General features: G+C 48.2%; 1 protein-coding gene and 1 non-coding gene across 8 annotated transcripts in view; one reads left to right on the top strand and one right to left on the bottom strand.

The window, feature by feature from the left end:
- TECPR2 (tectonin beta-propeller repeat containing 2) overlaps positions 1 to 22591 on the bottom strand; it is a 108074-nt gene that overhangs the window by 69612 nt on the left and 15871 nt on the right. For 4 of the 7 annotated variants that reach the window (XM_030320028.1, XM_030320021.1, XM_030320023.1 and 1 more), the window contains exons 3-5: positions 7604 to 7732; positions 7090 to 7221; positions 4000 to 4157 (exon numbers count right to left, since the gene is read on the bottom strand). In XM_030320028.1, the coding sequence (XP_030175888.1) occupies positions 4000 to 4157; positions 7090 to 7221; positions 7604 to 7732 (419 nt within the window). Of the gene's footprint in view, positions 1 to 688; positions 2143 to 3999; positions 4158 to 7089; positions 7222 to 7603; positions 7733 to 8309; positions 8486 to 9476; positions 9779 to 22591 lie in introns of those variants that run through there. The other 3 variants (XM_030320025.1, XM_030320026.1, XM_030320024.2) reach the window with 3 other exon arrangements.
- Positions 14302 to 14374, top strand: TRNAE-CUC. The gene has a single exon. It is a non-coding gene; the product is annotated as a tRNA-Glu (tRNA).

Genomic DNA, 22591 nt, shown 5'->3' with positions numbered 1-22591 from the left:
TGTTCCCTCTGACAAAAACCAGCTGTCTCTGCACACGGCTATCCTGGCCCCTCCGGGCCCTCCAGCCCCTCCAGGCCCCGGCCTCTCTCAGAAGCAAGGCCGCGTGCAGCCACCAGGCTGCCAAATCCAAAGGTCTGTCTCAGGCCATCTCTCGGGCCGTCAGCAGCTCTGACGGCCCCGTGACACTCCTCCCGCGTAGCCCCCGACTTCTCCCTCCCCTGACTGCCCTCCTCCAGTTACCATCACGCCGGGGGGGCGAGCTCTAACTGCCGCCCTCATGCTACGGGCTCCCAAGCGTGCGCCTGCCCTCCACCTGCCCCTCCGGCTCTCCACAGGGAGGAAGACTGTGCCACCTCGTCCACAACACTGTTCTGGCCTCTCCCCCAGGCCCCGCCCCCCGCCCCCCGCCCGACCCACGGCTCAGGCCGCAGCCTCTGGCTGATCTCTTTCTCTCACTCCCCACCCGGTCAGCTCTGCCCTGCGAGCATTCCCAGCGCCCTGCCCTGGCCTGAGCCCCGGACTGCCCCCCTGAGCCGCCACTCTTGCCCCTCCCAGGACAGCGCGGGTGACTTGTCCTGGTCGGAGCCGTTCACAAGGACCAGCGTGCCGGAAGAAAGCGGCCCCCGGCGAGGCCGCAAAGCCTGCCGCGTGGGGTCCCACCCGGGCCCCTCCTCTGCTCCACACACACCTGGCCTTGCTGCTCCCCAAAGCCTCGGGTGCCTGGCGCGTGCACTGCTCCTGCTTCTCGCCGAGGTCCTCTCGTGAGTCCTCCTGCCCTTCCTTCAGGAGTCTGCCCCGGTCCCCACCACCCCTGCTGCGTATCCACAGCACACGGCCGTGTCCCCCGCTCCCTCCTCTCTGGCCCATATGCTCTAGTCCAAATCTAGTCCGATTTATTACTACGAACATTCTAGAACACATTTAATGTCAGCCTCCCACCCCAGGAACGGGAGCCCCGAGAGTAGAGCCTTTCCCTGTTCACAGCTGTCTCCTCAGACCGAGAAAGGTGCTGGCCACAGCAGAGACTTGGTAAGGATTTTTTAATGTCACGTGAACACACAATGTCCCTACGTAAACACCCGATGTCAGAGGTCTCGGTGTCACCTGTAGGTAATGACTGAATTTTTGTTTCTGGCTGAGACCTGTATATGTCCCTCCTCACTGTGACTCCCACTTGGCGACCTAACAAGCACCTCCAACTCAACAGAACGGAAGTCTAGACTGCAAGCCCAGGCTCCCCGCGGTGCGCCCACCGCCGCTGCCTCACTGCCGTAGCCAGAAGCACCGAAATCTATTCCTTTCTTCCCCTTGCCCCTCTACCCAATCCACCGTCCAGCCCCGTGCTTCCTATCTCCGAATTACGGCTCCCTGCTGACGGCCACCACCAGGGGCCAGCCTCCACGCCTGCTCCTCACCGTCCCCCTCCTGCCCATCTCCGATGAAGTCTCCACACAGAACCAGGGTGAGCTCCGAGAGGTTGCTCAGGTTGCTAATGTCCTGCATGAAGCACTTCAATGGCTTTCTGTTATGCCTAGAATAACTCGGGCGACAGCATGTGGTCCCTCCGGCCCCCGCCCCCAAGCTGGCTCAGGGCCTCCTTTGCAATCTCATTTTACACCTGCACCTCTCCACGGTCACCCCGGGCCCCTCCGGCTCCACAAACATTGCTCCCTGGCCCAATCCGAGGCCTCGGCATGTTCCGCTCCCGGAGACCAGAATGGTCTTCCACCGGCCCTTCCCACGCTTGAGGCTTCGGCTTCAATGGCGCTTCTCCACAGAAGCCCTTCCCGACTGTTCTAAAGAGCGTGCCACCCCCACCTGTGATGCTTCACCCTGACTGATCCACAATGTCCACAGCGTGCATTGTAGCCTACACATCCGTCCTGCTGGAGGGGGGACACGCGTCCCCTCGCTCACATCCGTCCTGCCGGGGCATGGCGACATGTCTGTCCCCTGGCTCACTGCCGTCCACCGCACGCTGCTGCCCGGCAGGCACGCACCCAACACCTGCTGACTGAAACCCTGCTTCCGGAGGGTAGACACAGCAGATGCCCCTTCTGAACTACAATCTAAAATAGCACCCAACAGGGGCGCCTGGGTGGCTCAGTTGGTTGAACGTCAGACTTCAGCTCAGGTCACAATCTCACGGTTTGTGGGTTCGAGACCCGCATCGGGCTCTGTGCTGACAGCTCAGAGTCTGGAGCCTGCTTCGGGTTCTGTGCCTCCCTCTCTCTCTGCCCCTCCCCTGCTCATTCTCTCTCTCTCTCTCTCTCTCTTAAAAATAAAACATTAAAAAATTAAAAAGAACACTAACTTAAAAAAAAAAAGCTTAAGAAAATAATAAAATAGCACACAACAGAAAAACAAGCCTATAAACAGCTTTTCCATTTATTCTGTGTTATGCCCACTTCTCTAAGGCTCAGGGAAATATACTTCCTCGAGAGAAAAAGAACACATTTGTTGGTGTCTGCAGCCTGGGACAGGGCCTGGCCCAGGCCAGAAGACCTGACGACTCACAGGCACCGGGAGGGGCTCATGGAGAGTGGCTGGTGTTTCCATACAAGAGGCTAGAAGACCAGGTTTTAGGAGAAACACTATTGGTTTATCCATGTGAAAAGTAACTGGTCTTTATCTCTCTTTATACTCCACTATCCTTCCAAAAAGACACGATAAAGTAGGACCCTGATGACGAACCAGGACAGGACACGAAGCAGAAGAGGGGGACGCTGGCAGAGGGAAAGACAAGATGAAGACGTGCACAACCACGGGGCCCAAGCTCCAAATTCTACTGTGCTTACACTTCCAGGGGCTGTTAACAGGGACATTACGGTTACAGAAAGGGCAAACTGTTGACAGAATCGAGCGGGTATTCAGCACAGAAAACAGAAGCCAAAGGAAGGCATGACCAGATCTTTTATGAGCTAAGGGCTATCATGCTCCTCCCGTCCGACCTCCCCTTCTCCGGGCCATCGTCACCAGCACAGCTGTCACCACCAGCCTCCGTGGGCCCTCCCTCGAGGGCACGGCCAATGCCACCACGTCTCCTCGTCAGCCTGCTTTCCACACTCCCCAGCCCACCTGCCACCCTGCCCCTCTGATTCTCAGATGGCAACAGTGCCCCTTTACCAGGACCGTCTCCAAATCCTGCCGCCCGATTTATAAGCTGCCGGCCCCCGCCCCCTCCTGCTGCCCCCACTCGGCTCTCCGTCCCTCTCTGCTCAGAATGAGGGGGTGGCCCCACCACTCTATCCAGCCCCTCCTCACTGACCCCACCGCCACACAAACCGGGCCCCGAGCTCTACAAGCGTGTTTCCGGCAGGGAGGTCACCCATGTGCTCGGCTGCCTCTTCCCGCACAGCTGGTAGGCGGCTGGACTTGGCCTAGCCCTTCTCCCCCTGTCCTTCCAGGTGGCAGGTAAATGGGGGGACGAGCTCTCAGCCTGGCAGCCTCCCCTCCAGAGCCTCCCCACTCCTCTTGGCCAGTTCCACTCCTCCCTCGCTCACTCCCTCAGGAAGTCTGCTGTCACCCTCAGGAAGTCTGCTGTCACCCCCAGGCCCGGGAGGAGCTTGACAGCACCCCTCACAGCTCCGCACTAGGTGACACCACTGTCAACAACTTTCCCGCTGAGTTTCTCAAGCATCCGTGACGGCGGGCTCACATCCGCCTCGTCTACCAGTTACCCCCGACCCGGCACAGCCTGCACAGTGCAGAGGGGACCGTCACCCCTCCTGTGGCGGACCCAGAGCAAACCGCCTCGGAGACTTTCCGGATTCTGGCGCTCGAGGCAGAGTGGCCATGCCTGCAGGTCCCTGCAGCAGATGAGAGGGATGAGCTTTTCCCATCTGATGCTGGCACAGGCGGCCAAGCAGGTTAGGGACCCGTCGGGGGACCCCAGGCTTAGAGCCACTGTGGGCTTGCCTAGGGTAACCTAGGCAAGGTGACCTAGGAAAACTTAAGGCCCCTCTGTAACCGCCACGCTGGGGCATGTGTGACGCTCACCTTTTCCTTGGTTGTGTTCCAATCTGCTTGACAGACTTCTCTTCCGTGTAAAAAAGCAGGCTTCTTTGTAGTGTAGACACGAGCAGAACTTTCTGGCTATAATCCAGCTGCACGATTGAAGATGGCTCTTCTAACACCAAATGGGAGTTACAGACGCCCTGTGGGAGAGGCCAGTTAAACCCAACTTAATGTGGAGTCAATTTACACCTTAAAATGTATGCCGTTCATTCCCAACAGGTTCAATGTCAACCCACTATGATGAAATTATTTGGAAAAGTTCTTACTAATGAGAAAACAATGTCAACACCTACCTCAGGTTACATCAAGTTTGACAAGAAACGTTTAAAGGTTTTGTATAATTTCTTTTAAAATGTTTTCAGGGGAGCATTCAAAGAAGAGTCCATAAAGGCCAAAGCGGAAACGTACTGCACTAGGACTATTGTTTACACTAATAGAATACAACAGGACTTTCCATAAGATTATTTGTGACAACTATCACCTAAGGTCACAAGACACTCATCCCCCCAAAGAGCTCAAAGCAATTTTGGGGACATTATATCCTTGCCAACTGAAAGGGTCAGAAAAAACAGAAGAAACTGAAATGGTGGTAAATATATTGAAGAACAAAGTAAAATTCTAGAAGGCATTTTACTGCTAACACAAACTCTAATTCTTGGTGTCAAAAGTCGTTTTCTATATGTTACTTTTCTCCTGAACCAGTTTCTTCAATTGAGTAAGAAAAACTGATGCTCTATCGCAGAACTTTTGGGGGTGGGAGAGAAAAGCAGCAATCAGATTTACTGGTAAAATTTACATACAATAAAATTTACCTGTTCAAGATACACAATTCTATGGATTTTGGCAAACACATACAGTCCTATAACCACCGACACCGTAACGATAGAGAGATTCTCATTCTCCCCGGACACTGAGTGCTTTTAAAGCAGATTTTCCGGGCACCTGGGTGGCTCAGTCGGTTGAGCGACTGATTTCTGCTCAGGTCATGATCTCATTCATGGTTTGTGAGTTCAAGCCCCGCGTTGGGCTCTGTGCTGATAGAACCTGGAGCTGCTTCAGATTCTGTGTCTCCCTCTCTCTCTGCCCCTCCCCCTCTCTCTCTGTCTCGGAAATAAATAAACATTAAAAAAAAAAAAAGCAGATTTTCCTCCACATTTGTCGTTACGTAAACTGTAGCTTTTCAGTTTTTGACTTATGATGGAACTCAATTCATTGTATTAATTTTGCAAATCGCACACACTCCCATACCTATTTATGTAAATCTCTTTGTACTTTATCTTAAAAAAAAAAAACAAAACTACCAGAACCTATCAATAAAGCTGGGAAAAAAAGTTCTCAGTGTGACAAGGATACTGTTTTCTGCATGTGGCTTTCTCTCTACTTCCTGAAATGCAGGCTCACGAGCAGTGCTGCCTGAAAGCCTCAACAGAAGGGAGGTACGACACAGGGACCCTTAATAACCTAAGGTTTTCCTGCAGAACAGGTTCTCAAAGTATGGTCTGCAGTCCTCAAGGGTCCCTAAGACCCTTTCAAAGGGTCTGCAAGGTGAACACTATCTTCATTATAACGCTAGGTTGCATCTGTCTTTTTCACTGAGCTGACATTTGCTCTGACACAAAAGCCACGGTGGGCAGAACGGGGCACTGAGCCCACTATCTGTCACGGTGCCCTCCACCACCACGCACTCATGACAAAAACGTGCGTTTCACTGAAGACGGTCTCTGTGGCAGAACAATTATAACTGCACCACATCCTTGCTCGTGGGTACGCACGGCTTTGTATTTTGTGTGACAGAGTGGCCCAGCTGCTGCATCCTGAGGTTCTCTGGTTCACTCAAGGAAAAGCACTTGTTCGACTCTAAAAGCTGTGAGCTCAACCAGTGGCTTCCCCCCCCCCCCCCCACAGGACACCATTTTACCGGACATACTAGAATTACTCAAACTTGGGTATTTGGCAGACATTTTCAAGATGGACCAAACGGAGCTTGTCACTTTAATGACAACGAGTAATAGTGTGCGTTACTGACAATAAATATCAAGTTTTCAACTGAGGATTAGAATTGAAAACTTTATCCACACTTGTGAACTTGACCAATTCCCAGTAGCTAAAGACTTTTCTATCAGGATGATCATGATATTAACAAAGATGCCTTCTCTGATATTACATAATCAAAATTGACACATTTGAAAAGACCTGCGTCCCTCAGTTGATCAACTGACTGAGCCACCCAGACGCCCCTGGGGTCCTCCTTTTAAGCGTGTAGAAGGGTCCTGAGACCAAAAACTTCAAGAACTACTGCGAGAGAAAACTTGTAACAGGGCAGTCTTGGATCAGAGGGACTAAACGCCAGTTGGCCAGTAATTGCTAAATTTCTACAATGCGCGAGGAACGCCCAGTCTCGCGGGACCCGGTCTGTGTCCCTCGCGTGACGAGGTGAAGCACAGGGGCGCACAGAGCCACACACGCCGCGGGAAAGGCGTGGGCTTTAGAGCAGAAACTCAGTGTGGAACCCGCGGGGGACCCAGGGCTGGTGACTGGGTCACGGAGCCTGGGGTTCTTCATCTCCTGACCGGAGCCGAGCACACACGGCTCAGGATGAAACAAAACAGCAGACAGGCAGGCTGGGCCCTCCTCCTCCTCTGACACGCCCTCCCACGTGAGGGGCGGGGCCTGGGCGGGGCTTGGCCGGGGGCGGAGCTCTCCACCCAGAAAGCACTGACCTCTGTCCAGTCCACAGTTATGATTACGCAATGCTTCCCGCGGCTCCTACACACCCTTCTGGGAGACCAGAATGACATGGCGTCTTTTTCCCAGGACCCTTCCGCATGCTTAGACACAGGAGGATGAACACTGTGAAGGAAGGCTCCAGTGGAGACAAAGGCCAACCCTTTAGTCACAGGAGGGGAAGCTTAGAAAAGTGAGAGACGTCCTTGAAGGCAAACGTTACAAAATAATCGTTGACATTATGAAGGGGCAATCACTGAGGATGCAAACTGTTTGACTAAAATGTAATTATGGATATAATTTCTCCGAATATAAGAAGGCCAAAAATATTTCTGGAAACAATTTTACCTGGTCTAGATCCAGAGAAGAATAGACAATTTTCCCTTTGTCATCTCCAGAGAACAATTTCATTCCATTGGGGCTCCAAGCCAGAGCTGTTATGCTATTTTTGTGAATACCGGTGACATCAAATCTCCGAAGCTAGGAACGAACGATAAAAATGCGCACAAGAAAGAAAAGATGTGAGATGGGGCTCGTGGCCAAGGGATTATACAGTCCCTCCCACCTACGGAGAAGCTGGTTTTCCTAACCTTGTTTTCCACGCAAAACCCTGCACAAGGTTCCATATGGGTATTTATTTTAAAACTGATAGACGATGGCCAGAGAATATTAAGCAAAATTTAAATTACCCAAATGTGCATTCTGCCAAGCATCCTATCAAGAACAAAAATGGTATCTGATTATAAAGAGCATAGGGTTAAGCTTTTCTGAGCGTGTGTTTTCTGGGCAGATGAGTTTTCATTTTAAAATCCACGAGGAACTGGCCAAGAAGTTAAGAAATGCTAAAGCGACTCGTACTTACTTGTTTATTTCTCCCTGGCAAGGAAGACACAAGCTGAAAAACAGCAACTCTCCCAGAGGCTGTGCCCGCGGCCACGAGGTCGTCAAAGCAGGCCAGCAGCTTCACCACTGTGATGGGTTCCGTTTTCCCCTAAGAGAGCAAATGTTAAAGACAAATGGGCCTGTAACCAGGCTGGCTTCCGAAACGCCAACATTACCCGTGAAGGCGGAAGGAGGCGGAAGCTTCATCAGGCTGCAGCCTATACAAAGTCCTGATTGAAAATGTATACAACTCAGAAAAACAATGACATCTGTTAAACCCTCCTTTTTGTTTCTAGATCTTTATTACTTTTTAAGTTTATTTATTTTGAGAGAGAGGAAAAAAAAAAAAAAAAAAGCAAGAGCAGGGGAGGGGCAGAGAGAGAAAGAGAACGAGAATCCCAAGCAGGCTCTTTGCTGACAGCTGTGGGCCCGATGTGAGACTTGAACTCCACGTACCATGAGATCATGACCTGAGCCAGAGTTGGACACTTAAATAACTGAGCCACCCAGGTGCCCCTCTAGGTTTTTAATCTTTGAAATGACAAATTAAAAAACTACATTTCTAATGAAGGAAATGCTGATCAATTGAGTGTGAATATTCTAAGTACTGATCAAGAGAGTACCAGGGGCTTGGAGAGCTGTTTCCTGCCCAGAACAGGAATCTGGAGTAAGAAGAGCTTATCTACCCCAGATCCAAGCTCTGCTTTCTTCTCTTAACATGGACAAGTCATTCAATCACTGCAGTTGCCGGTCTGCCTGCAGCACAGGCTTGCTGCACGGATCCAGGAGGCGATGCATCTGAAATTTGTTCTTAGATCAATAATCAAATTAAGTAACGGTAACTCAAACTTAATACATTGCTATACTTAAAAGCACATGTACAAGGGGCGCCTGGGTGGCTCAGTCGGTTAAGCGTCTGACTTCAGTTCAGGTCATGATCTCACAATTCGGGAGTTCGAGCCCTGCATTGGGCTCTGTGCTGACAGCTCGGAGCCTGGAGCCTGCTTTGGATTCTGTGTCTCCCTCTCTCTCTCTCCCCCAAATAAATAACAACAAAAAAAGCACACGTACAAGCACTGCACACAGATACTCAAAGCTTCCAGGCCCACTGAGTGAAACCACTCATTCAGAAAACTCACGCAACCATTTGACCCCGCTAAGATATACGGCAAGAGCTCCAATAAAACACTTTGATCCCTATATTTGGATGCAGTAATTTACATGGTATTCAATCTATCAAATGTGGAGGTATACCCTCCACATTCAGGGTACGGAGTCAGCTGCTATGGTAACATAAACTGAAGTAGGTCGCAGTCCCGCCCTCTTAAAGCTGAGCTGTGGCAATGAGCCGGGCACATGAAAAGCCGCCTACAGCCAGTGGGGGTGGTGATGACTGCGCTCGCTTTCATCTGGTACTTTATAGCTTTCAGGGTATTCTCAGGGGCTCTAAATATATCTGATGAGATCGTGATGTAGGGGAAGGGCTTTGGATCTTAAGCTATAGGAAGGCAAAGGGGAGCCCAGGAAGATTCCTGACTTTGCCAGTGTATGGTCAGAAGTGTTTCTGATAACCCTGATCGGGTGTAGCACAGAAGGAGGAGGAAGTGCGACCAGGCGGCGAGACCAGCCGGGGGCCTTTTGCTATAGTTCGGGCCGGAGGCCGGAGGTCATATGTGCCTCGTGGAGAGAAGTGGCAAGCTGAACGGGCAGGAAGGCAGTAAACCCTGATGGAGAAAGAAGACTCTGTTAAGACCTGTTTGCCATGATGACAGCAACAAGGAGAACAGCACAGCGGCTCTCCCTTACTGAGCATTCTGAGCCAGGCGACCCGGTAAGCGCTTCACGTGCATTACCTCCTTGATTCCTCACGCATCCGTGAGGGCAGGTGCTGTGGTTTTCTTCGTTTGACAAAGGTTAAGTGGTTTGTGTAAGGACACAGCACCGGAGGAGTCAAGAGTTGGGATTCACGCCTAAGTGTGACCGGAGGCCCTGCCTCGCTGCTCTCTGCGCTGAGTGGGAATCCGCAGGCCCCGCAGATGGGAGGCTCGGGAGGCTTGGCAGGCTTGTGGAGAAGAAGGAAAATAAGGGGACTTTATCATCTGCGGCGTGGAAAACACGAGTGCTGATGCCGTGAGCAGAATCCACTGGCGCTGCTCTGAGGAAAGACAGTGCCAGAACATGCTTTAGACGTGGACAGTGTTGACATGGCAGCAGGCTGGTGAAGAGAATACTGTCCTGCGAATTCGTAATTATTAGAACTGCCACCACATCAGCAATCAAGATCCCTTATTGGAGATCTTGCCGTGTCATAGCACAAAGCGGTGGTGTAATTTTTCTGAATGAGTGGTTTCAAAATAAAAATCATCATTCAGATGGGCTGGAAGCCTGAGTATCTATGTGCGATGCATGTACACATGCTTTTTAATAAACTAACATTGTGATTTAACGCTATTTAATATGATCATTAGTAAGTGTTACAGTTCTTAAGAACCAAAACATCGCAAGAATCAGAATATCAATACTTAGCTATACTTTAGATAGAAATGAGGCTTCAACTTCCTATAGTATGAGTGTAGCTATTCTGAAAAACGTTCCTCTCCAAACATCTAGAAATGCTGAGTAAGATACACAAAACACCCTTTTAAATTTTTTTTTTTAACGTTTATTTTTGAGACAGAGAGAGACAGAGCATGAACGGGGGAGGGGCAGAGAGAGAGGGAGACACAGAATCAGAAGCAGGCTCCAGGCTCTGAGCCATCAGCCCAGAGCCCGACGCGGGGCTCGAACCCACAGACCGTGAGATCGTGACCTGAGCTGAAGTCGGACGCTTAACCGACTGAGCCACCCAGGCGCCCCACAAAACACCCTTTTAAATGCATAGCTGATCTCTAGGAAGTAAAAATCAACAGAGGCCAAAGCCGATAAGAATACTGTCAAACCAGAACAGAAGGCAGCCCTGAAGCTACGGGCTGCCTCAGAACTGTCTGCCCAACACCAAGAGCCTTGGTTTCCTGAGCTGAACAGGGCTAACGCGGACAAGGCTTCAGGCCAGATGGGGTGGGAGCTGGAACCATCCCCTGCAAAAGCCCCTGAAGACCCCCTGAAGGCCTAACCATCAAAGTGTAAACTAGGGAAAAATCAATTTGCTGGCAAATGGAGCTGACAAGGAACTCTGTCTTCTCTCAGACATTGGCTAGAGTGAATAAAAGAGAAGAATGTTCCCCAAGAATCTGTCACCACCAGCCTGCCCTATTCAGCATCTGAGTTTGAATTTATCTTCTGTTTCCACTCAAAAAGAGCTCCATGCCAGGCAGTTGACCTGAAGTGCATCTATGTTAGCAGCACGCCAAGAGGCCTGGCAGAGGGAGTCTAAACCCCATCTGTGGGACACAGTCTCGACCCAGGTCCCTCAGATTCACACGTATTAGGACCAGTCACAGAGCTTCTAATTAGAAACCACCATGGGAAAAAGGCCCCATGAAGAACAATCAACTAGAAAAACACAGTAACAGGGACTCCTGGGTGGCTCAGTCGGTTAAGCATCTGACTTCGGCTCAGGTCATGGTCTCACAGTTTGTGAGTTTGAGCCCCATGTTGGGCTCTGTGCTGACACCTTGGAGCCTGGAGCCTGCTTCGGATTCTGGGTCTCCCTCTCTCTCTCTCTGCCCCTCCCCTGTGCTCTCTCTCTCTCTCTCTCTTTCTCTCAAAAGTAAATAAACATGAAAAAAATAATTTTTTAACACAATAACAGAATTGTACAACCCTCTGCCTCCACTCAAGTACAGCATTTAGATCGAAGAGACCCAGAGCATAAAAGAAATATGCTTAACATTTTAAAGAAATATATACAGAATTTAAAACATAATAGTAACCTACTATCGGAAATAGAAATGAAAGAGTCAAAAGAATTTAAAATCTTAATGGGTGATTAAATAGCAGATTAGTCAGAGCTGAAAGAAAATTATTGAACTAGATGACAGATCTGTGCCACGTAGAGAGAGGAAAAGATAAGAAACGTGAAAGGGCAGAGTCCTAGGGGACAGAATCCAAAGATCCATCTAATTGGGATGCCAGAAGAAAAGACGATAACAGAAGGCAACATCTTCAGAGATAAGGGCTAAAAGTTACCCAGAATTGATGAAAGACCTGTGTCCTCAGGAGCACAAGCCTTGAAAAAGTTTAACAGAAAGAAATCCACATATACACACTGTGTAGTGAAACGCTAAAACCTCAGATGCCGAGAAGATACTAATATGTCAGAAAAAAGGGCACATGACCAGATATGAGTAATTATTAAAAACCAAACTTCTCGGGGCGCCTGGCTGGCTCAGTTGGTAGAGTGTGTGACTCTCGATTTTGGGGTTGTGAGTTCAAGCCCCATGTTGGGTGTAGAGAGTGCTTGAAAATAAAATGTTTAGGGGCACCTGGGTGGTTCAGTTGGTTAAGCGTCTGACTCTCGGTTTTGGTTCAGGTCATGGTCTCCTGGTGGTGAGGATTCTGGGAAGATGGCGGCGTAGGAGGACGCTGGGCTCACCGCGCGTCCTGCTGATCACTTAGATTCCACCTACACCTGCCTAAATAACCCAGAAAACCGCCAGAGGATTAGCAGAACGGAGTCACCGGACCCAAGTGCAGACGAGAGGCCCACGGAAGAGGGTAGGAAGGGCGGCGAGGCGGTGCGCCGCTCCACGGACTGGCGGGAGGGAGCCGGGGCGGAGGGGCGGCTCGCCGGCCAAGCAGAGCCCCCGAGTCCGGCTTGCAAAAGCGGAGGGGCCTGACGGACTGTGTTCCGACAGCAAGCGCGACTTAGCGTCTGGGAGGTCATAAGTTAACAGCTCTGCTCGGAAAGCGGGAAGGCTGGAGGACAAAGGGAGGGTGAGCTGCGGAGCCCCCGGACGACAGAGCTCAGTTTGGCGGGGAACAAAGGCGCTCGCCAGCGCCATCTCCCCCGCCCATCCCCCAGCCAAAATCCCAAAGGGAACCGTTTCCGGCCAGGGAAATTGCTCGCTCCGCGCAAACACCCAACTCTGTGCTTCTGCGGAGCCAAACCTCCGGCAGCGGATCTGACTCCCTCCGGCTGCCACAGGGCCCCTCCTGAAGTGGATCACCTAAGGAGAAGCGAGCTAAGCCTGCCCCCCCCTGCCGCCGGTCTCCTGGTGGTGAGATCGAGCCCCTCATTGGGCTCCATGCTGTGCATGCAGCCTGCTTAAGATCCTCCTTCTCCCTCTCGTCCTGCCCCTCCCCTGCACACGAACATGCACGTGCATGCTCACTCTCAAAAAAAAAAAGAAAATTCTTTAAAAAAAACAAAACTTCTCAACAGAAACAATGGAGACCAGAAGACAATGGAAGATCATCTTCAAAGTGCTAAGATAGAAAAACTGTTAGCTTTGAATAGAGATCTGTTTAAACAACTTAGAGACACAGAGACATTCAGACAAGCAAAAAATCAAGAGTATGAGACATTTACGTTTAGATGAGAAAGGCCAGAGACATCGTAAGAAAACTAAAGGCCAAAAACAAAACAAAACAAAACAAAACCTTATAGGCTAATATCCCTCATGAATATAGATACAAAAAAAAAAAAAAAACCGTAATAAAATATTACCGAAAGGAAGATAGCAAGATTTTAAAAAGGATAATACATCATTACACAGTGGGGTTTACAGAAGTAATACACATTTGGATTAACAATCAAACTCAATACATATAATATGCCATATTAATAGAATAAAGAAGAAAATCATGTTATCATCTCAACAGATTCAGAAAAAATATGACAAACTTCCATACTCATTCATGACTAAAAAACTCTCGGAAAACTAGGAACAGAATTAAGTAGAAACAAAAAGCATCTATGAGGAATCTACAGCTAATGCATGTACACGCCAAGGCAAAGATGTCCATTCTTACCGTGGACATTGTACTGGAGGTCCCAGCCAGTGCAGTCACTCAAGTAAAAAAAAAAAAAAAAAAAAAAGCAAAGGCATACACATTGGCAAAAATGAAGTAAAATGCTTCCTGCACAGGCAGAAGTGATCACCTGTGTAGAAAACCCTAAGAAACCTATAAAATACGATGGAAGTAAAATACACATTAATCAATTCTATTTCCATATGTCGGCAACACAAAATCTGCAAGTAAAACAAACTGTTGAATAGTTCTTATGTTATTTGTGAAGTGATGTTACATTACTTGAGGGTAGACGGAGAGAAGTTAAAGGACACATGTTGTAAATCCTAGAAAAACTGCTAAGAAAGAAAAGCGGGAGGGCCTAACAAGCCATAGTGGACATAAAATAGAAATATGAAAAAATAATTAGTCTGAAAGACAGCAGGAAGAGAAAATAAACAAAACAAGATAATAAAGAACAGGTGGGATAAGCAGAACACAATTACCAAGATGGCAGACCTAACTGATGGCTCTCAACTGGGGACAAGTCTGTCCCCCAGCCTGTCCATGGGACATGTGACAGTTTCTGGAGGTTGCTGCAATTGGAGGTGATACAAACGCCATCTGGTAGGCAGAAAGCAGGGATGCTGCTAAACACCTACAATACCCAGGAGAGCACCCCAGACCAAGGTGTCAGTAGCTGTCAGGCCGGGAAACTGACTTAAACCCAACCATATCAATAATTACATTCAATATAAATGGCCTAAATATGCCAATTATCAGGCCGTCTGGCTGGCTCAGTCGGTAGGGCTTGCGACTCTCAATCTCAGGGTCGTGAGTTCAATCCTCACGCTGGGCATAAAGATTACTTAAAAAGAAAAAAAAAAAAAGCAGGGGCGCCTGGGTGGCTTAGTTGGTTAAACATCTGGCTTCAGCTCGGGTCATGATCTCGAAGTTCATGAGTTTGAGCCTCACATCTGCACTGTAAGCGCAGAGCCTGCTTGGGATTCTCTCTCCCTCTCCCCACCCCCCTCTCTGCCCCTCCCCTACTTGTGTATGCACTCTCTCTCTCTCTCTCTCTCTCTCTCTCAAAATAAATAAACTTAAAAGAAACTAGAGATTGTTAAACTGAATAAAAAAGTAAGACCTGACTTCATGTTATCTTCAAGAAATGCACTTTAGTTATAAAGGCACAGATAAACTAAAGGTAAGAATGGAAAAAGATATACCAGGCAAACTCTGATTGTAAGCAAGCAGGAGAGGCTATACCACCACCCAAGTAGACAAGGAATATCACCAGAGATAAAAAAGAGATACTACATAGTGATAAAAGGATCTATTCAATAAGTAGACAACAATCCTAAATGTATAAGTACCAAACAATAGAGCTTTAAAATGCACGAAACAACACAACAACCTGACTATATTGAATACCACTGAACTATATACACTTAAAAATGGAAAAATGATAAATTTTATGTTCTGTATGTTTTACCACAATTTTTAAAAATACGTGAAGCAGAAACGGACAGAAAGACAAATGCACTATTTCTGTGGATGGATTCAACCCTCCCGTCATGGTAACTGACAGAAGCAGGCTATCGAAGGCCCGGAAGACCGAACCACACCGTTGCGTTAGCACGAGTCTGCCAAAAAGCAGGACCAGCCAGTGGAAGCAGACACGCGCGACATCTATCTGGGCAAACCCAGCCGGAAGAGGCGGGGAGAACTGTCAACTCACAGTGCAGGTCTGCGACCCGAGATGGAGACAAGGGAAGGAAGGGGAGTTGCACAGGCTAATCTCCAACCGCAGTGCAGTTCTAGAAAGTTGTGGCCTTGCCATCGGGAACCCCCAAGCCAGAGTCACTTGTCAGGAGTCACCAGCTTCGTGGGCGTAGGTGTGCCTTGTGTCCCAGCTGCACCCAGTCACAGGCCGGGAGCGCCAGTGGGAAGCGTGGCTCTGGGTGGGCACAGCGGCAGGCTCAGGGCTCCCCAGTTCCATACACCCCCGCAGGGAGAGAGGGTAACTGAGATGAGGCTATCACCAAGTGCCACACAGAATAAAAAGACACAGGTGGAGAAAATATTCGAGGCTTATTTTTTACGACTGGATCAGGATACACAAAACCTGTTTTAGAAAACGGAAGGCACAAAGCCACCATCCACCTTTTTAAACAGTATTTCTATTTCATAAAGCCAATCCTTCATTTAAGATATTATTTAAAAATGGGATCTTTACAGGGGCGCCTGCGTGGCTCAGTCGGTTAAGCGTCCAGCTTCGGCTGGGGTCATGATCTTGCAGTTTGTGAGTTCGAGCCCCACGTCGGGCTCTGTGCTGACAGCTCGGAGCCTGGCGCCTGCTTCGGATTCTGTGTCTCCCCCTCTCTCTCTGCCCCTCCCCCACTCACGCTCTGTCTCTCTCTCTCTCTCGAAATAAACATTAAAAAATAAATAAATGCATTGCTGATTTACAATGAGATGCACGCTGAAGATTAAGCAATCGTGTTTACTGATGGCTTCACTGTGCTTGTCGTGTGGACACGAACAACGTGTCCCTTTCAGAGGCTCTCACGGTCCAGGAAAAGGACAAGACCCATCAACACATACAGGAACCAAGCATTACTGTCACTGACACACAGGTACGGGGGGGGGGGGCCACGGGAAGGACATGGTCAGCTCCGACGGGTATGAGGGACGGGGCAGACAAGATTGCTGCCTTCACGATGCCAGTTGGCTGAATCCCAAGTGCCTCGTGGCATGGGAGTCTCTCGTTTCCATTTCTACAATGATGAAATACGTTCACATATACAAGACTACATACGACATGACTGTAGACAACTGCTTAGATGGTCATAAAATGAACGTCCACGGAGTCCCGACCCAGCCTGGAAAAGGGAACGTCGAGGGCACCTTTGAAGCCCTCTGGGCCCTTCTCCCTACCTGCATACCCTCATGCCACCAAAACCACTATCCTGGAATGGGAATTTATCCCCTTGCTTTTCACAGCTTCATCACATGTGCACGTGCCCTTATGCACTACTGTGCACACACGTGCCCAACACAGACTCAGACTGGTGAGCCAGCACGTGGAGGTTCTGGCCCTCAACCTTCCTGACTCAGAAACTCAGTTTTTTCAGTGTCCTATTGTGTTCAGTGCCCAGGGTGGTTGCCTTGTGGGCATCTCATGCACAAGAAGTTAAAGTTTAAGCCAAAAAGCCAGTTTATTACTTTATAAAGAACTAACGGTCACACAAACCAGAATGCTCACGTACGTAGGACCTGTACATTCTTCACCACTGGCTGATGCGCATGGGCAGCAAGTCTTAGTCAAAAGCTGCTTGGCTAGCAGGGAGCAATTTCTGAGCAAGCCACGGTAAGCGTTAGGGCTGGCCATGCCAAGGGGGTCTCAGCTCTCGAAGGGACTCCCAGCTGCACGGGTAATTCGGCCCGATTTTTCCCAAGTTACCCGGCAGACTATACGCTCTCTTCCTGCCGTCACATCCTCTTTTCTTCTTCTTTTTTTTTAAGTTTATTTATTTTGAGAGAGAGAGGATGAGCAGAGGAGGGGCGGGAGGGGGGGGTGGGCAGAGGACCTGAAACGGGCTCCGTGCTGACAGCACAGAGCCCAATGCGGGGCTAACCTGGGTCAAAGTCGGACGCTTAAGCGACTGCGCCACCCAGGCGCCCCTCCTTTTTTCTTTTGATGTAGGGACAGTTCAGTCTTATTCTGGCCTGGGAGTCACTCTTCTGTCTCTTTAAGGAGACTCTGTCCATTTCAGGGCTCATCTATTGTATGCTGACTCTTACATTTCCCTCCTTTCCAACTTCCCAGGAGCACTTCTTGTTGCCTTGTGGCAACTTAACCCCCCTCAAAATGGAAATCTAGCGCTAAAAAAATTTTAAGAAGAGACTGGTTTGAAAGAAGCCAGTGATGATTTTCTGAACAAACACTTCACCACCAGGGTAGCGTTCCACCAACCTCCTCAGGCTCCTTGGCAGGCGGTTTTCCCTTCATACACAGGACAAAACTGTACGAAGGGGAAGCGTTCTTTGCGAGTGAGCTCACGGGAGCTGTGAAATGTGACAAGGCTTTCTTCATGAGTGTCTCTCGATATGCCAAAGCTTAACCTTTAGGAGAAACTGCTAGCATATCAAATAATAGATCGAAAATACCTAGAAACATTTAAGAAGACTCTAGTAAGATATTCATCAAATTCAAAAGAATTGTTTCACTTTTATCCTTCTTTTACTAACACAGAACCACAGTTTAAAGTTTAAATATTTACATAACTATTTGATGATCCAAAAGTTAAATCAAAGCATCCCCTTTTCTGGAATAATTTCCTTAATTCCATAGGGCAAATTGGAGTAGGGAACATCCACTGGACTTGAAGGAAGTCCCTAGGGCCCGGGACACCACCACTAGAGAAATCTTAGAGACAGAAGGCAGATTACCTACAAAGGAAAACAATTCGACGGCCAGCAGGAGTCCCAGCAGTGGAGATGATGATATAATACCTTTAAAGTGTTGAGACAAAATAAACATCTGAAGTGAGGTAGGGATCCAGTTTCACTTTCCCCCAAATACTCATATCCAAATGTCCCACACCATTTAGTAGAACAACCTTGTAACAGCATCTTTGCAAAACCTCAAGCGATCATATATGTATGGATTTTCTGGGTTCTCTGTTCTATTCTTTTTGATCTGATCTCTTTATCTATTCTTGTGCTAACAACCACAATCAGCTTAATTACTGAAGGTTTATAAGCCTTGCTAACCCAGTAGAGCAACCCCTCCCATCTTGTTCTTTTGCCATTAGTATCTTGACTCTTCTTGAGTCATTACAATTGCAAATACAATTTTAAATTACCATTAGTTAATGAGTTGAAGCAATCCATGCTGAGGATACCAGTGAAACCCTATACTGCAATGCTACTGACATGCCAGAATTTAGATCATAGGATCCTAATTAGTCAGTTAAGCACCCAACTCTTGATTTCAGCTCAGGTCATGATCTCAAGGTCTGTGGGATCGAGTCCCAAGTCGGGCTCTGTGCGGGGCATGGAGTCTGCCTAAGATCCTCTCTCCCTCTCCTTCCGCCCCTACCCTGTTTTCTCTCACGTGCATGCACTCTCTCTGTTGAAATAAATGAGTAAATTTAAAAAAAAAATACACACACACACACACACACACACACACACACACACACTTGGTAAAAGTCAAGGAAACATTCATAACATTCTGAAGCATGAGTTTCCTGACTGGAAAACATCACAGACATGTTCCCATGCTCAGGCCTCTCCTTCCTTCCACTGGGAATATTCTGCCCCCGCTGTAACAGCACGTCCATCATGCTGCTCACTGTCTTTGGGTCTCCATTCAGCTGTCACCGCTCAGCGAGCCCTTCCCTGAACTTCCTATTTAAAATTGCAACGCCCCGCGCTGCAGCTCCTCACCCCCTCCTCTGCTTTATTCTCCCCTCAGACCCCCTTCTTGTTCGTCTGTGTGTTGGCGGCTCTGGCTCCCCACTAGACTCCGAGTCCCCTGAGGGCAGGGGCCTTGCCTGCCCTGTTCTGTGCCTCTCCAGGACCTCAAGCGGGCCTAGCACACGGTGAGCACTGGGTACTTTTTTCTTTTTTAATGTTTATTTATTTTTGAAGGAGAAAGAGACAGAGTGTGTGGGGGGTGGGGCAGTGCAGAGAGAGAGAGGGAGACAAAGAATCCAAAGCAGGCTCCAGGCTCTGAGCTGTCAGCACAGAGCCCGACGCGGGGCTTGAACTCACACACTGCGAGATCATGACCTGAGCCGAAGTCGGACACTCAACCGACGGAGCCACCCAGGTGTCCCCGCACTGGGTACTTATTGAATGAACTCCTGGAGACCCAAGTGCAGACAAGCTGCAGAAGCGAGAACCAGGTAGTGCAGAGACTGCTCTGGGGGCGAATCCGTGGAATTTCCGCCATTCACCGAATGCTCAGAAGAGAGGTTATACAATTACTTTCCAAAGAGAAAATCAGAAGCTCAGGTCAATTTATCGTTCCGGTCTGTTCTTACGTATTTCACACCCGTATATTTAACAAGTTTGTAACATTTTTATACTCGTTATTAGCTCCTCACAGTTTCTTGTGCTTTTGGCACGAGCTAGAAGAACTTCTTGTGTCTCCATCTGCCCTCTCCCACTAACTCGTGTAGGAAAAAAGGTTTCCAAAAGTATTATTCTTGAAAACACACGACAGGCTGTATTTAGCACATATAAGGTCTGCTTTCCTTCTTTAGAAACAGAACTTCATTTAAAAACATCATCTTTCATCCATGCCATACGTGGGTTCATGAGAGGGTAGACCAACTTTATTTTTATTTACCTTCCTATAGAATCTTAGATTTCCCCTAAATGAAACTAGTTGATGCGTCTCTCAATTTTCACTTGGAAATTCCAGAGACTCTGAATCTGGTTTCCACTGTCTTCCAAATCCAGACCTTTGTGGAGGCCCTGTCTTCTCTCATAGGAAGTGAGCATAATGGTCAGGCGACCAGCTGTGTGGCGTGGAGCGGGAATCTTCCCATTTCTTTATTTGAAAAACATGGGAATCGTGCCAAATTATTCTAAGACCTAGCCAGCTCTGAAGACAAAAATGACCAGAACAACAAAACAGTTAATCCATCTCTAGGATCACGTAGCTAATAACCGACAGCCAACACTCAAAACAGAGCTTTGTGTTGTTGTGTTGATGCAAGTAAATACGGGGGCGCCTGGGTGGCTCGGTCAGTTGAGCGTCCAACTCTTGATTTTGGCTCAGGTCGTGCTCTCACGGTTTGTGAGGTAGAGCCCCACATTGGGCTCCGTGCTGACAGCGCACAGCCTACTCGGGATTCTCTCTCTCCCCCTCTCTCTGCCCGTCCCTCGCTCACTCTCTCTGTCGAAAATAAACTTCAAAAACACTTAAAAAAAAAAAACCCAAAATAAGGAAATAGGAAAACATTGTTACCAAAAAATTCGAATGATTCCACCGCATTTAAAGAAAACAAAAAAGATACTTCTTCACACCCCCTCCCTTAGCCTACCCCATTCTCAGGCCCCACAGAGATTTAGAGAATCATGATGGAGAGTCAGGAGTGCTCCTGCAGACCTTTTCCCGTATGTTTTACAGACAGATATTTAGCTTTCTTTTCCCACCCCAGTATTCTGATTCCAAATTCCGTGTTCTTTCCAAAACGGAATTTTTATTTTGCACTTCCTTTGTGATTTTCCACAATTACGGGTTTGTATTCTATACCAAATGGGTGCTTGAAAAATGTTTTGGATACTTGGGGCTGTCAAGTTTAGATTTTGGCCCCAGTAAAATACATTTTTTTCTGATCCCTCCGTCAGAGAAAGCCAGCGGACGTATACATATAATATATGACTTTTCCTGGAGTCCCCTCTTCATCTGCTGGTTCCAAGAATTTGTACTTGATTCTCCCAAACTCTGGGCACCCCTGGTGCTAGGACATCACCTTCCTTCAAAGCTCATGGGGCTCATCATAGGATAAAGAGAAAGCTAATTCTAGGTAAAACTATAAAACTGACGGTCAGGGGTAACTGTAGTTTCATTCCGGGGAACATTACACTCGCTTTTCTCTAAGTTTTTGTGAGTTTGGTGGTGAACTTTAAAAAAACAGTCATATAATTATATTTTAAAAAGGATAGTACAATGGTATCAATAAGCCACATGTGTTTTATAACAGAGAACTGGGTTGAAATGCAACCCGAGTAAAGGGTCTGAATTCACACTTGGCCCCTAGCCCACACAGCCCATAAGGGTCCCAGAGCTGACCCTGCCCCAGAAGCAGGTTCCAGCCTACAGTCTCATATGCGAGGCCCCACCCGCCTTTCTGGCCTTAACCCACACTGCTCCATATCCCTGCCCTGTGTTCCACTTCCATCCAAATACACTTTCTGGAACACACACACACACACACGCGCGCGCGCGCGTGCTCCAGCACTACACCTTAATGCCAAAGATGACCTAGCAGTGAATTAAAACCTAAGGGGCTAGCAAATGTACCCTGCAGTGTTAGAGGTCAGAAGAGCAGGCACCCGCGAGAGGAGTACTGACTGGCAGCCGGCGCTGGGAGTCTACTGGACTGCTGAAGACGTTCTGCATCTTGATCCAGGGATCACACGGCTGTACAACTAGGCTAATTCACCAAGTTGTGCATTTGAAATTTGTACGCTTTATGTCAAGTACACTTCAACTAAAAAGTGAGAAAACAGAGTGAAACAGAGAACCAAAGTCTGCTCTACTTTAAACTTGCTGAGACACGTTTTATGACCCAGAATATGGTCTCAGTGAATGTTCCACGTTTACTTACGAAGAACACACCCTCATCTGCTGTTGGGTGGAACGTTCTGTAAATGTCAATGAGACAATGTCAGCTGATGGTGTCACTCAGCTCTTCTATATTTCTATATCCTTGAGAGACGAGTGCTGAAGTCTCCAACTAGAATTGTGCATTTCTTGGTTTTTCAGTTATGAGACTTTTTGCTCCGTCTATTGTGGAGTTTGCTTGTTAAGGTACATACATTTAAGGCTGCTGTGTCTTTTCCAACGGAATGGCTCTCTTTAACCCTAGTTATTTCTTTGCTCAGACTACTTTGATATTCACATCGCCACTCCAACTTGCTTTTAATTAGCATTTACATGACATACCTTTCTCCATCCTTTTAATTTTTTTTAATGTTTATTCATTTCTGAACAACAGAGAGAGAGACAGAGCACAAGCAGGGGTGGGGCGGAGAGAGAGGGGGCCACAGAATCTGAAGCAGGCTCCAGGCTCTGAGCTGTCAGCGCAGAGCCCAACGCAGAGCTTGAACTCACAGACCACAAGATCATGACCTGAGCTGAAGTTGGACGCTTAACAGACTGAGCCACCCAGGCGCCCCCATCCTTTTAATTTTTAATTGAGTTTCTTATGAACCATATATAGTTGGTTCATAATTTTTTTCTCCATTCCAGTAACTTCTTTTAATTGATAAGTGCAGATCATTTCCACTTAATATAATTATTGATACGTTTTAATCAGGTCTATCATTT

This window comes from Lynx canadensis, chromosome B3 (genome assembly GCF_007474595.2).
Source record: "Lynx canadensis isolate LIC74 chromosome B3, mLynCan4.pri.v2, whole genome shotgun sequence".
Taxonomy (NCBI): Eukaryota; Metazoa; Chordata; class Mammalia; order Carnivora; family Felidae; genus Lynx; species Lynx canadensis.
The sequence above is the reverse complement of the archived record's forward strand: the minus strand, read 5'-3'. Positions and strand labels throughout refer to the sequence as shown.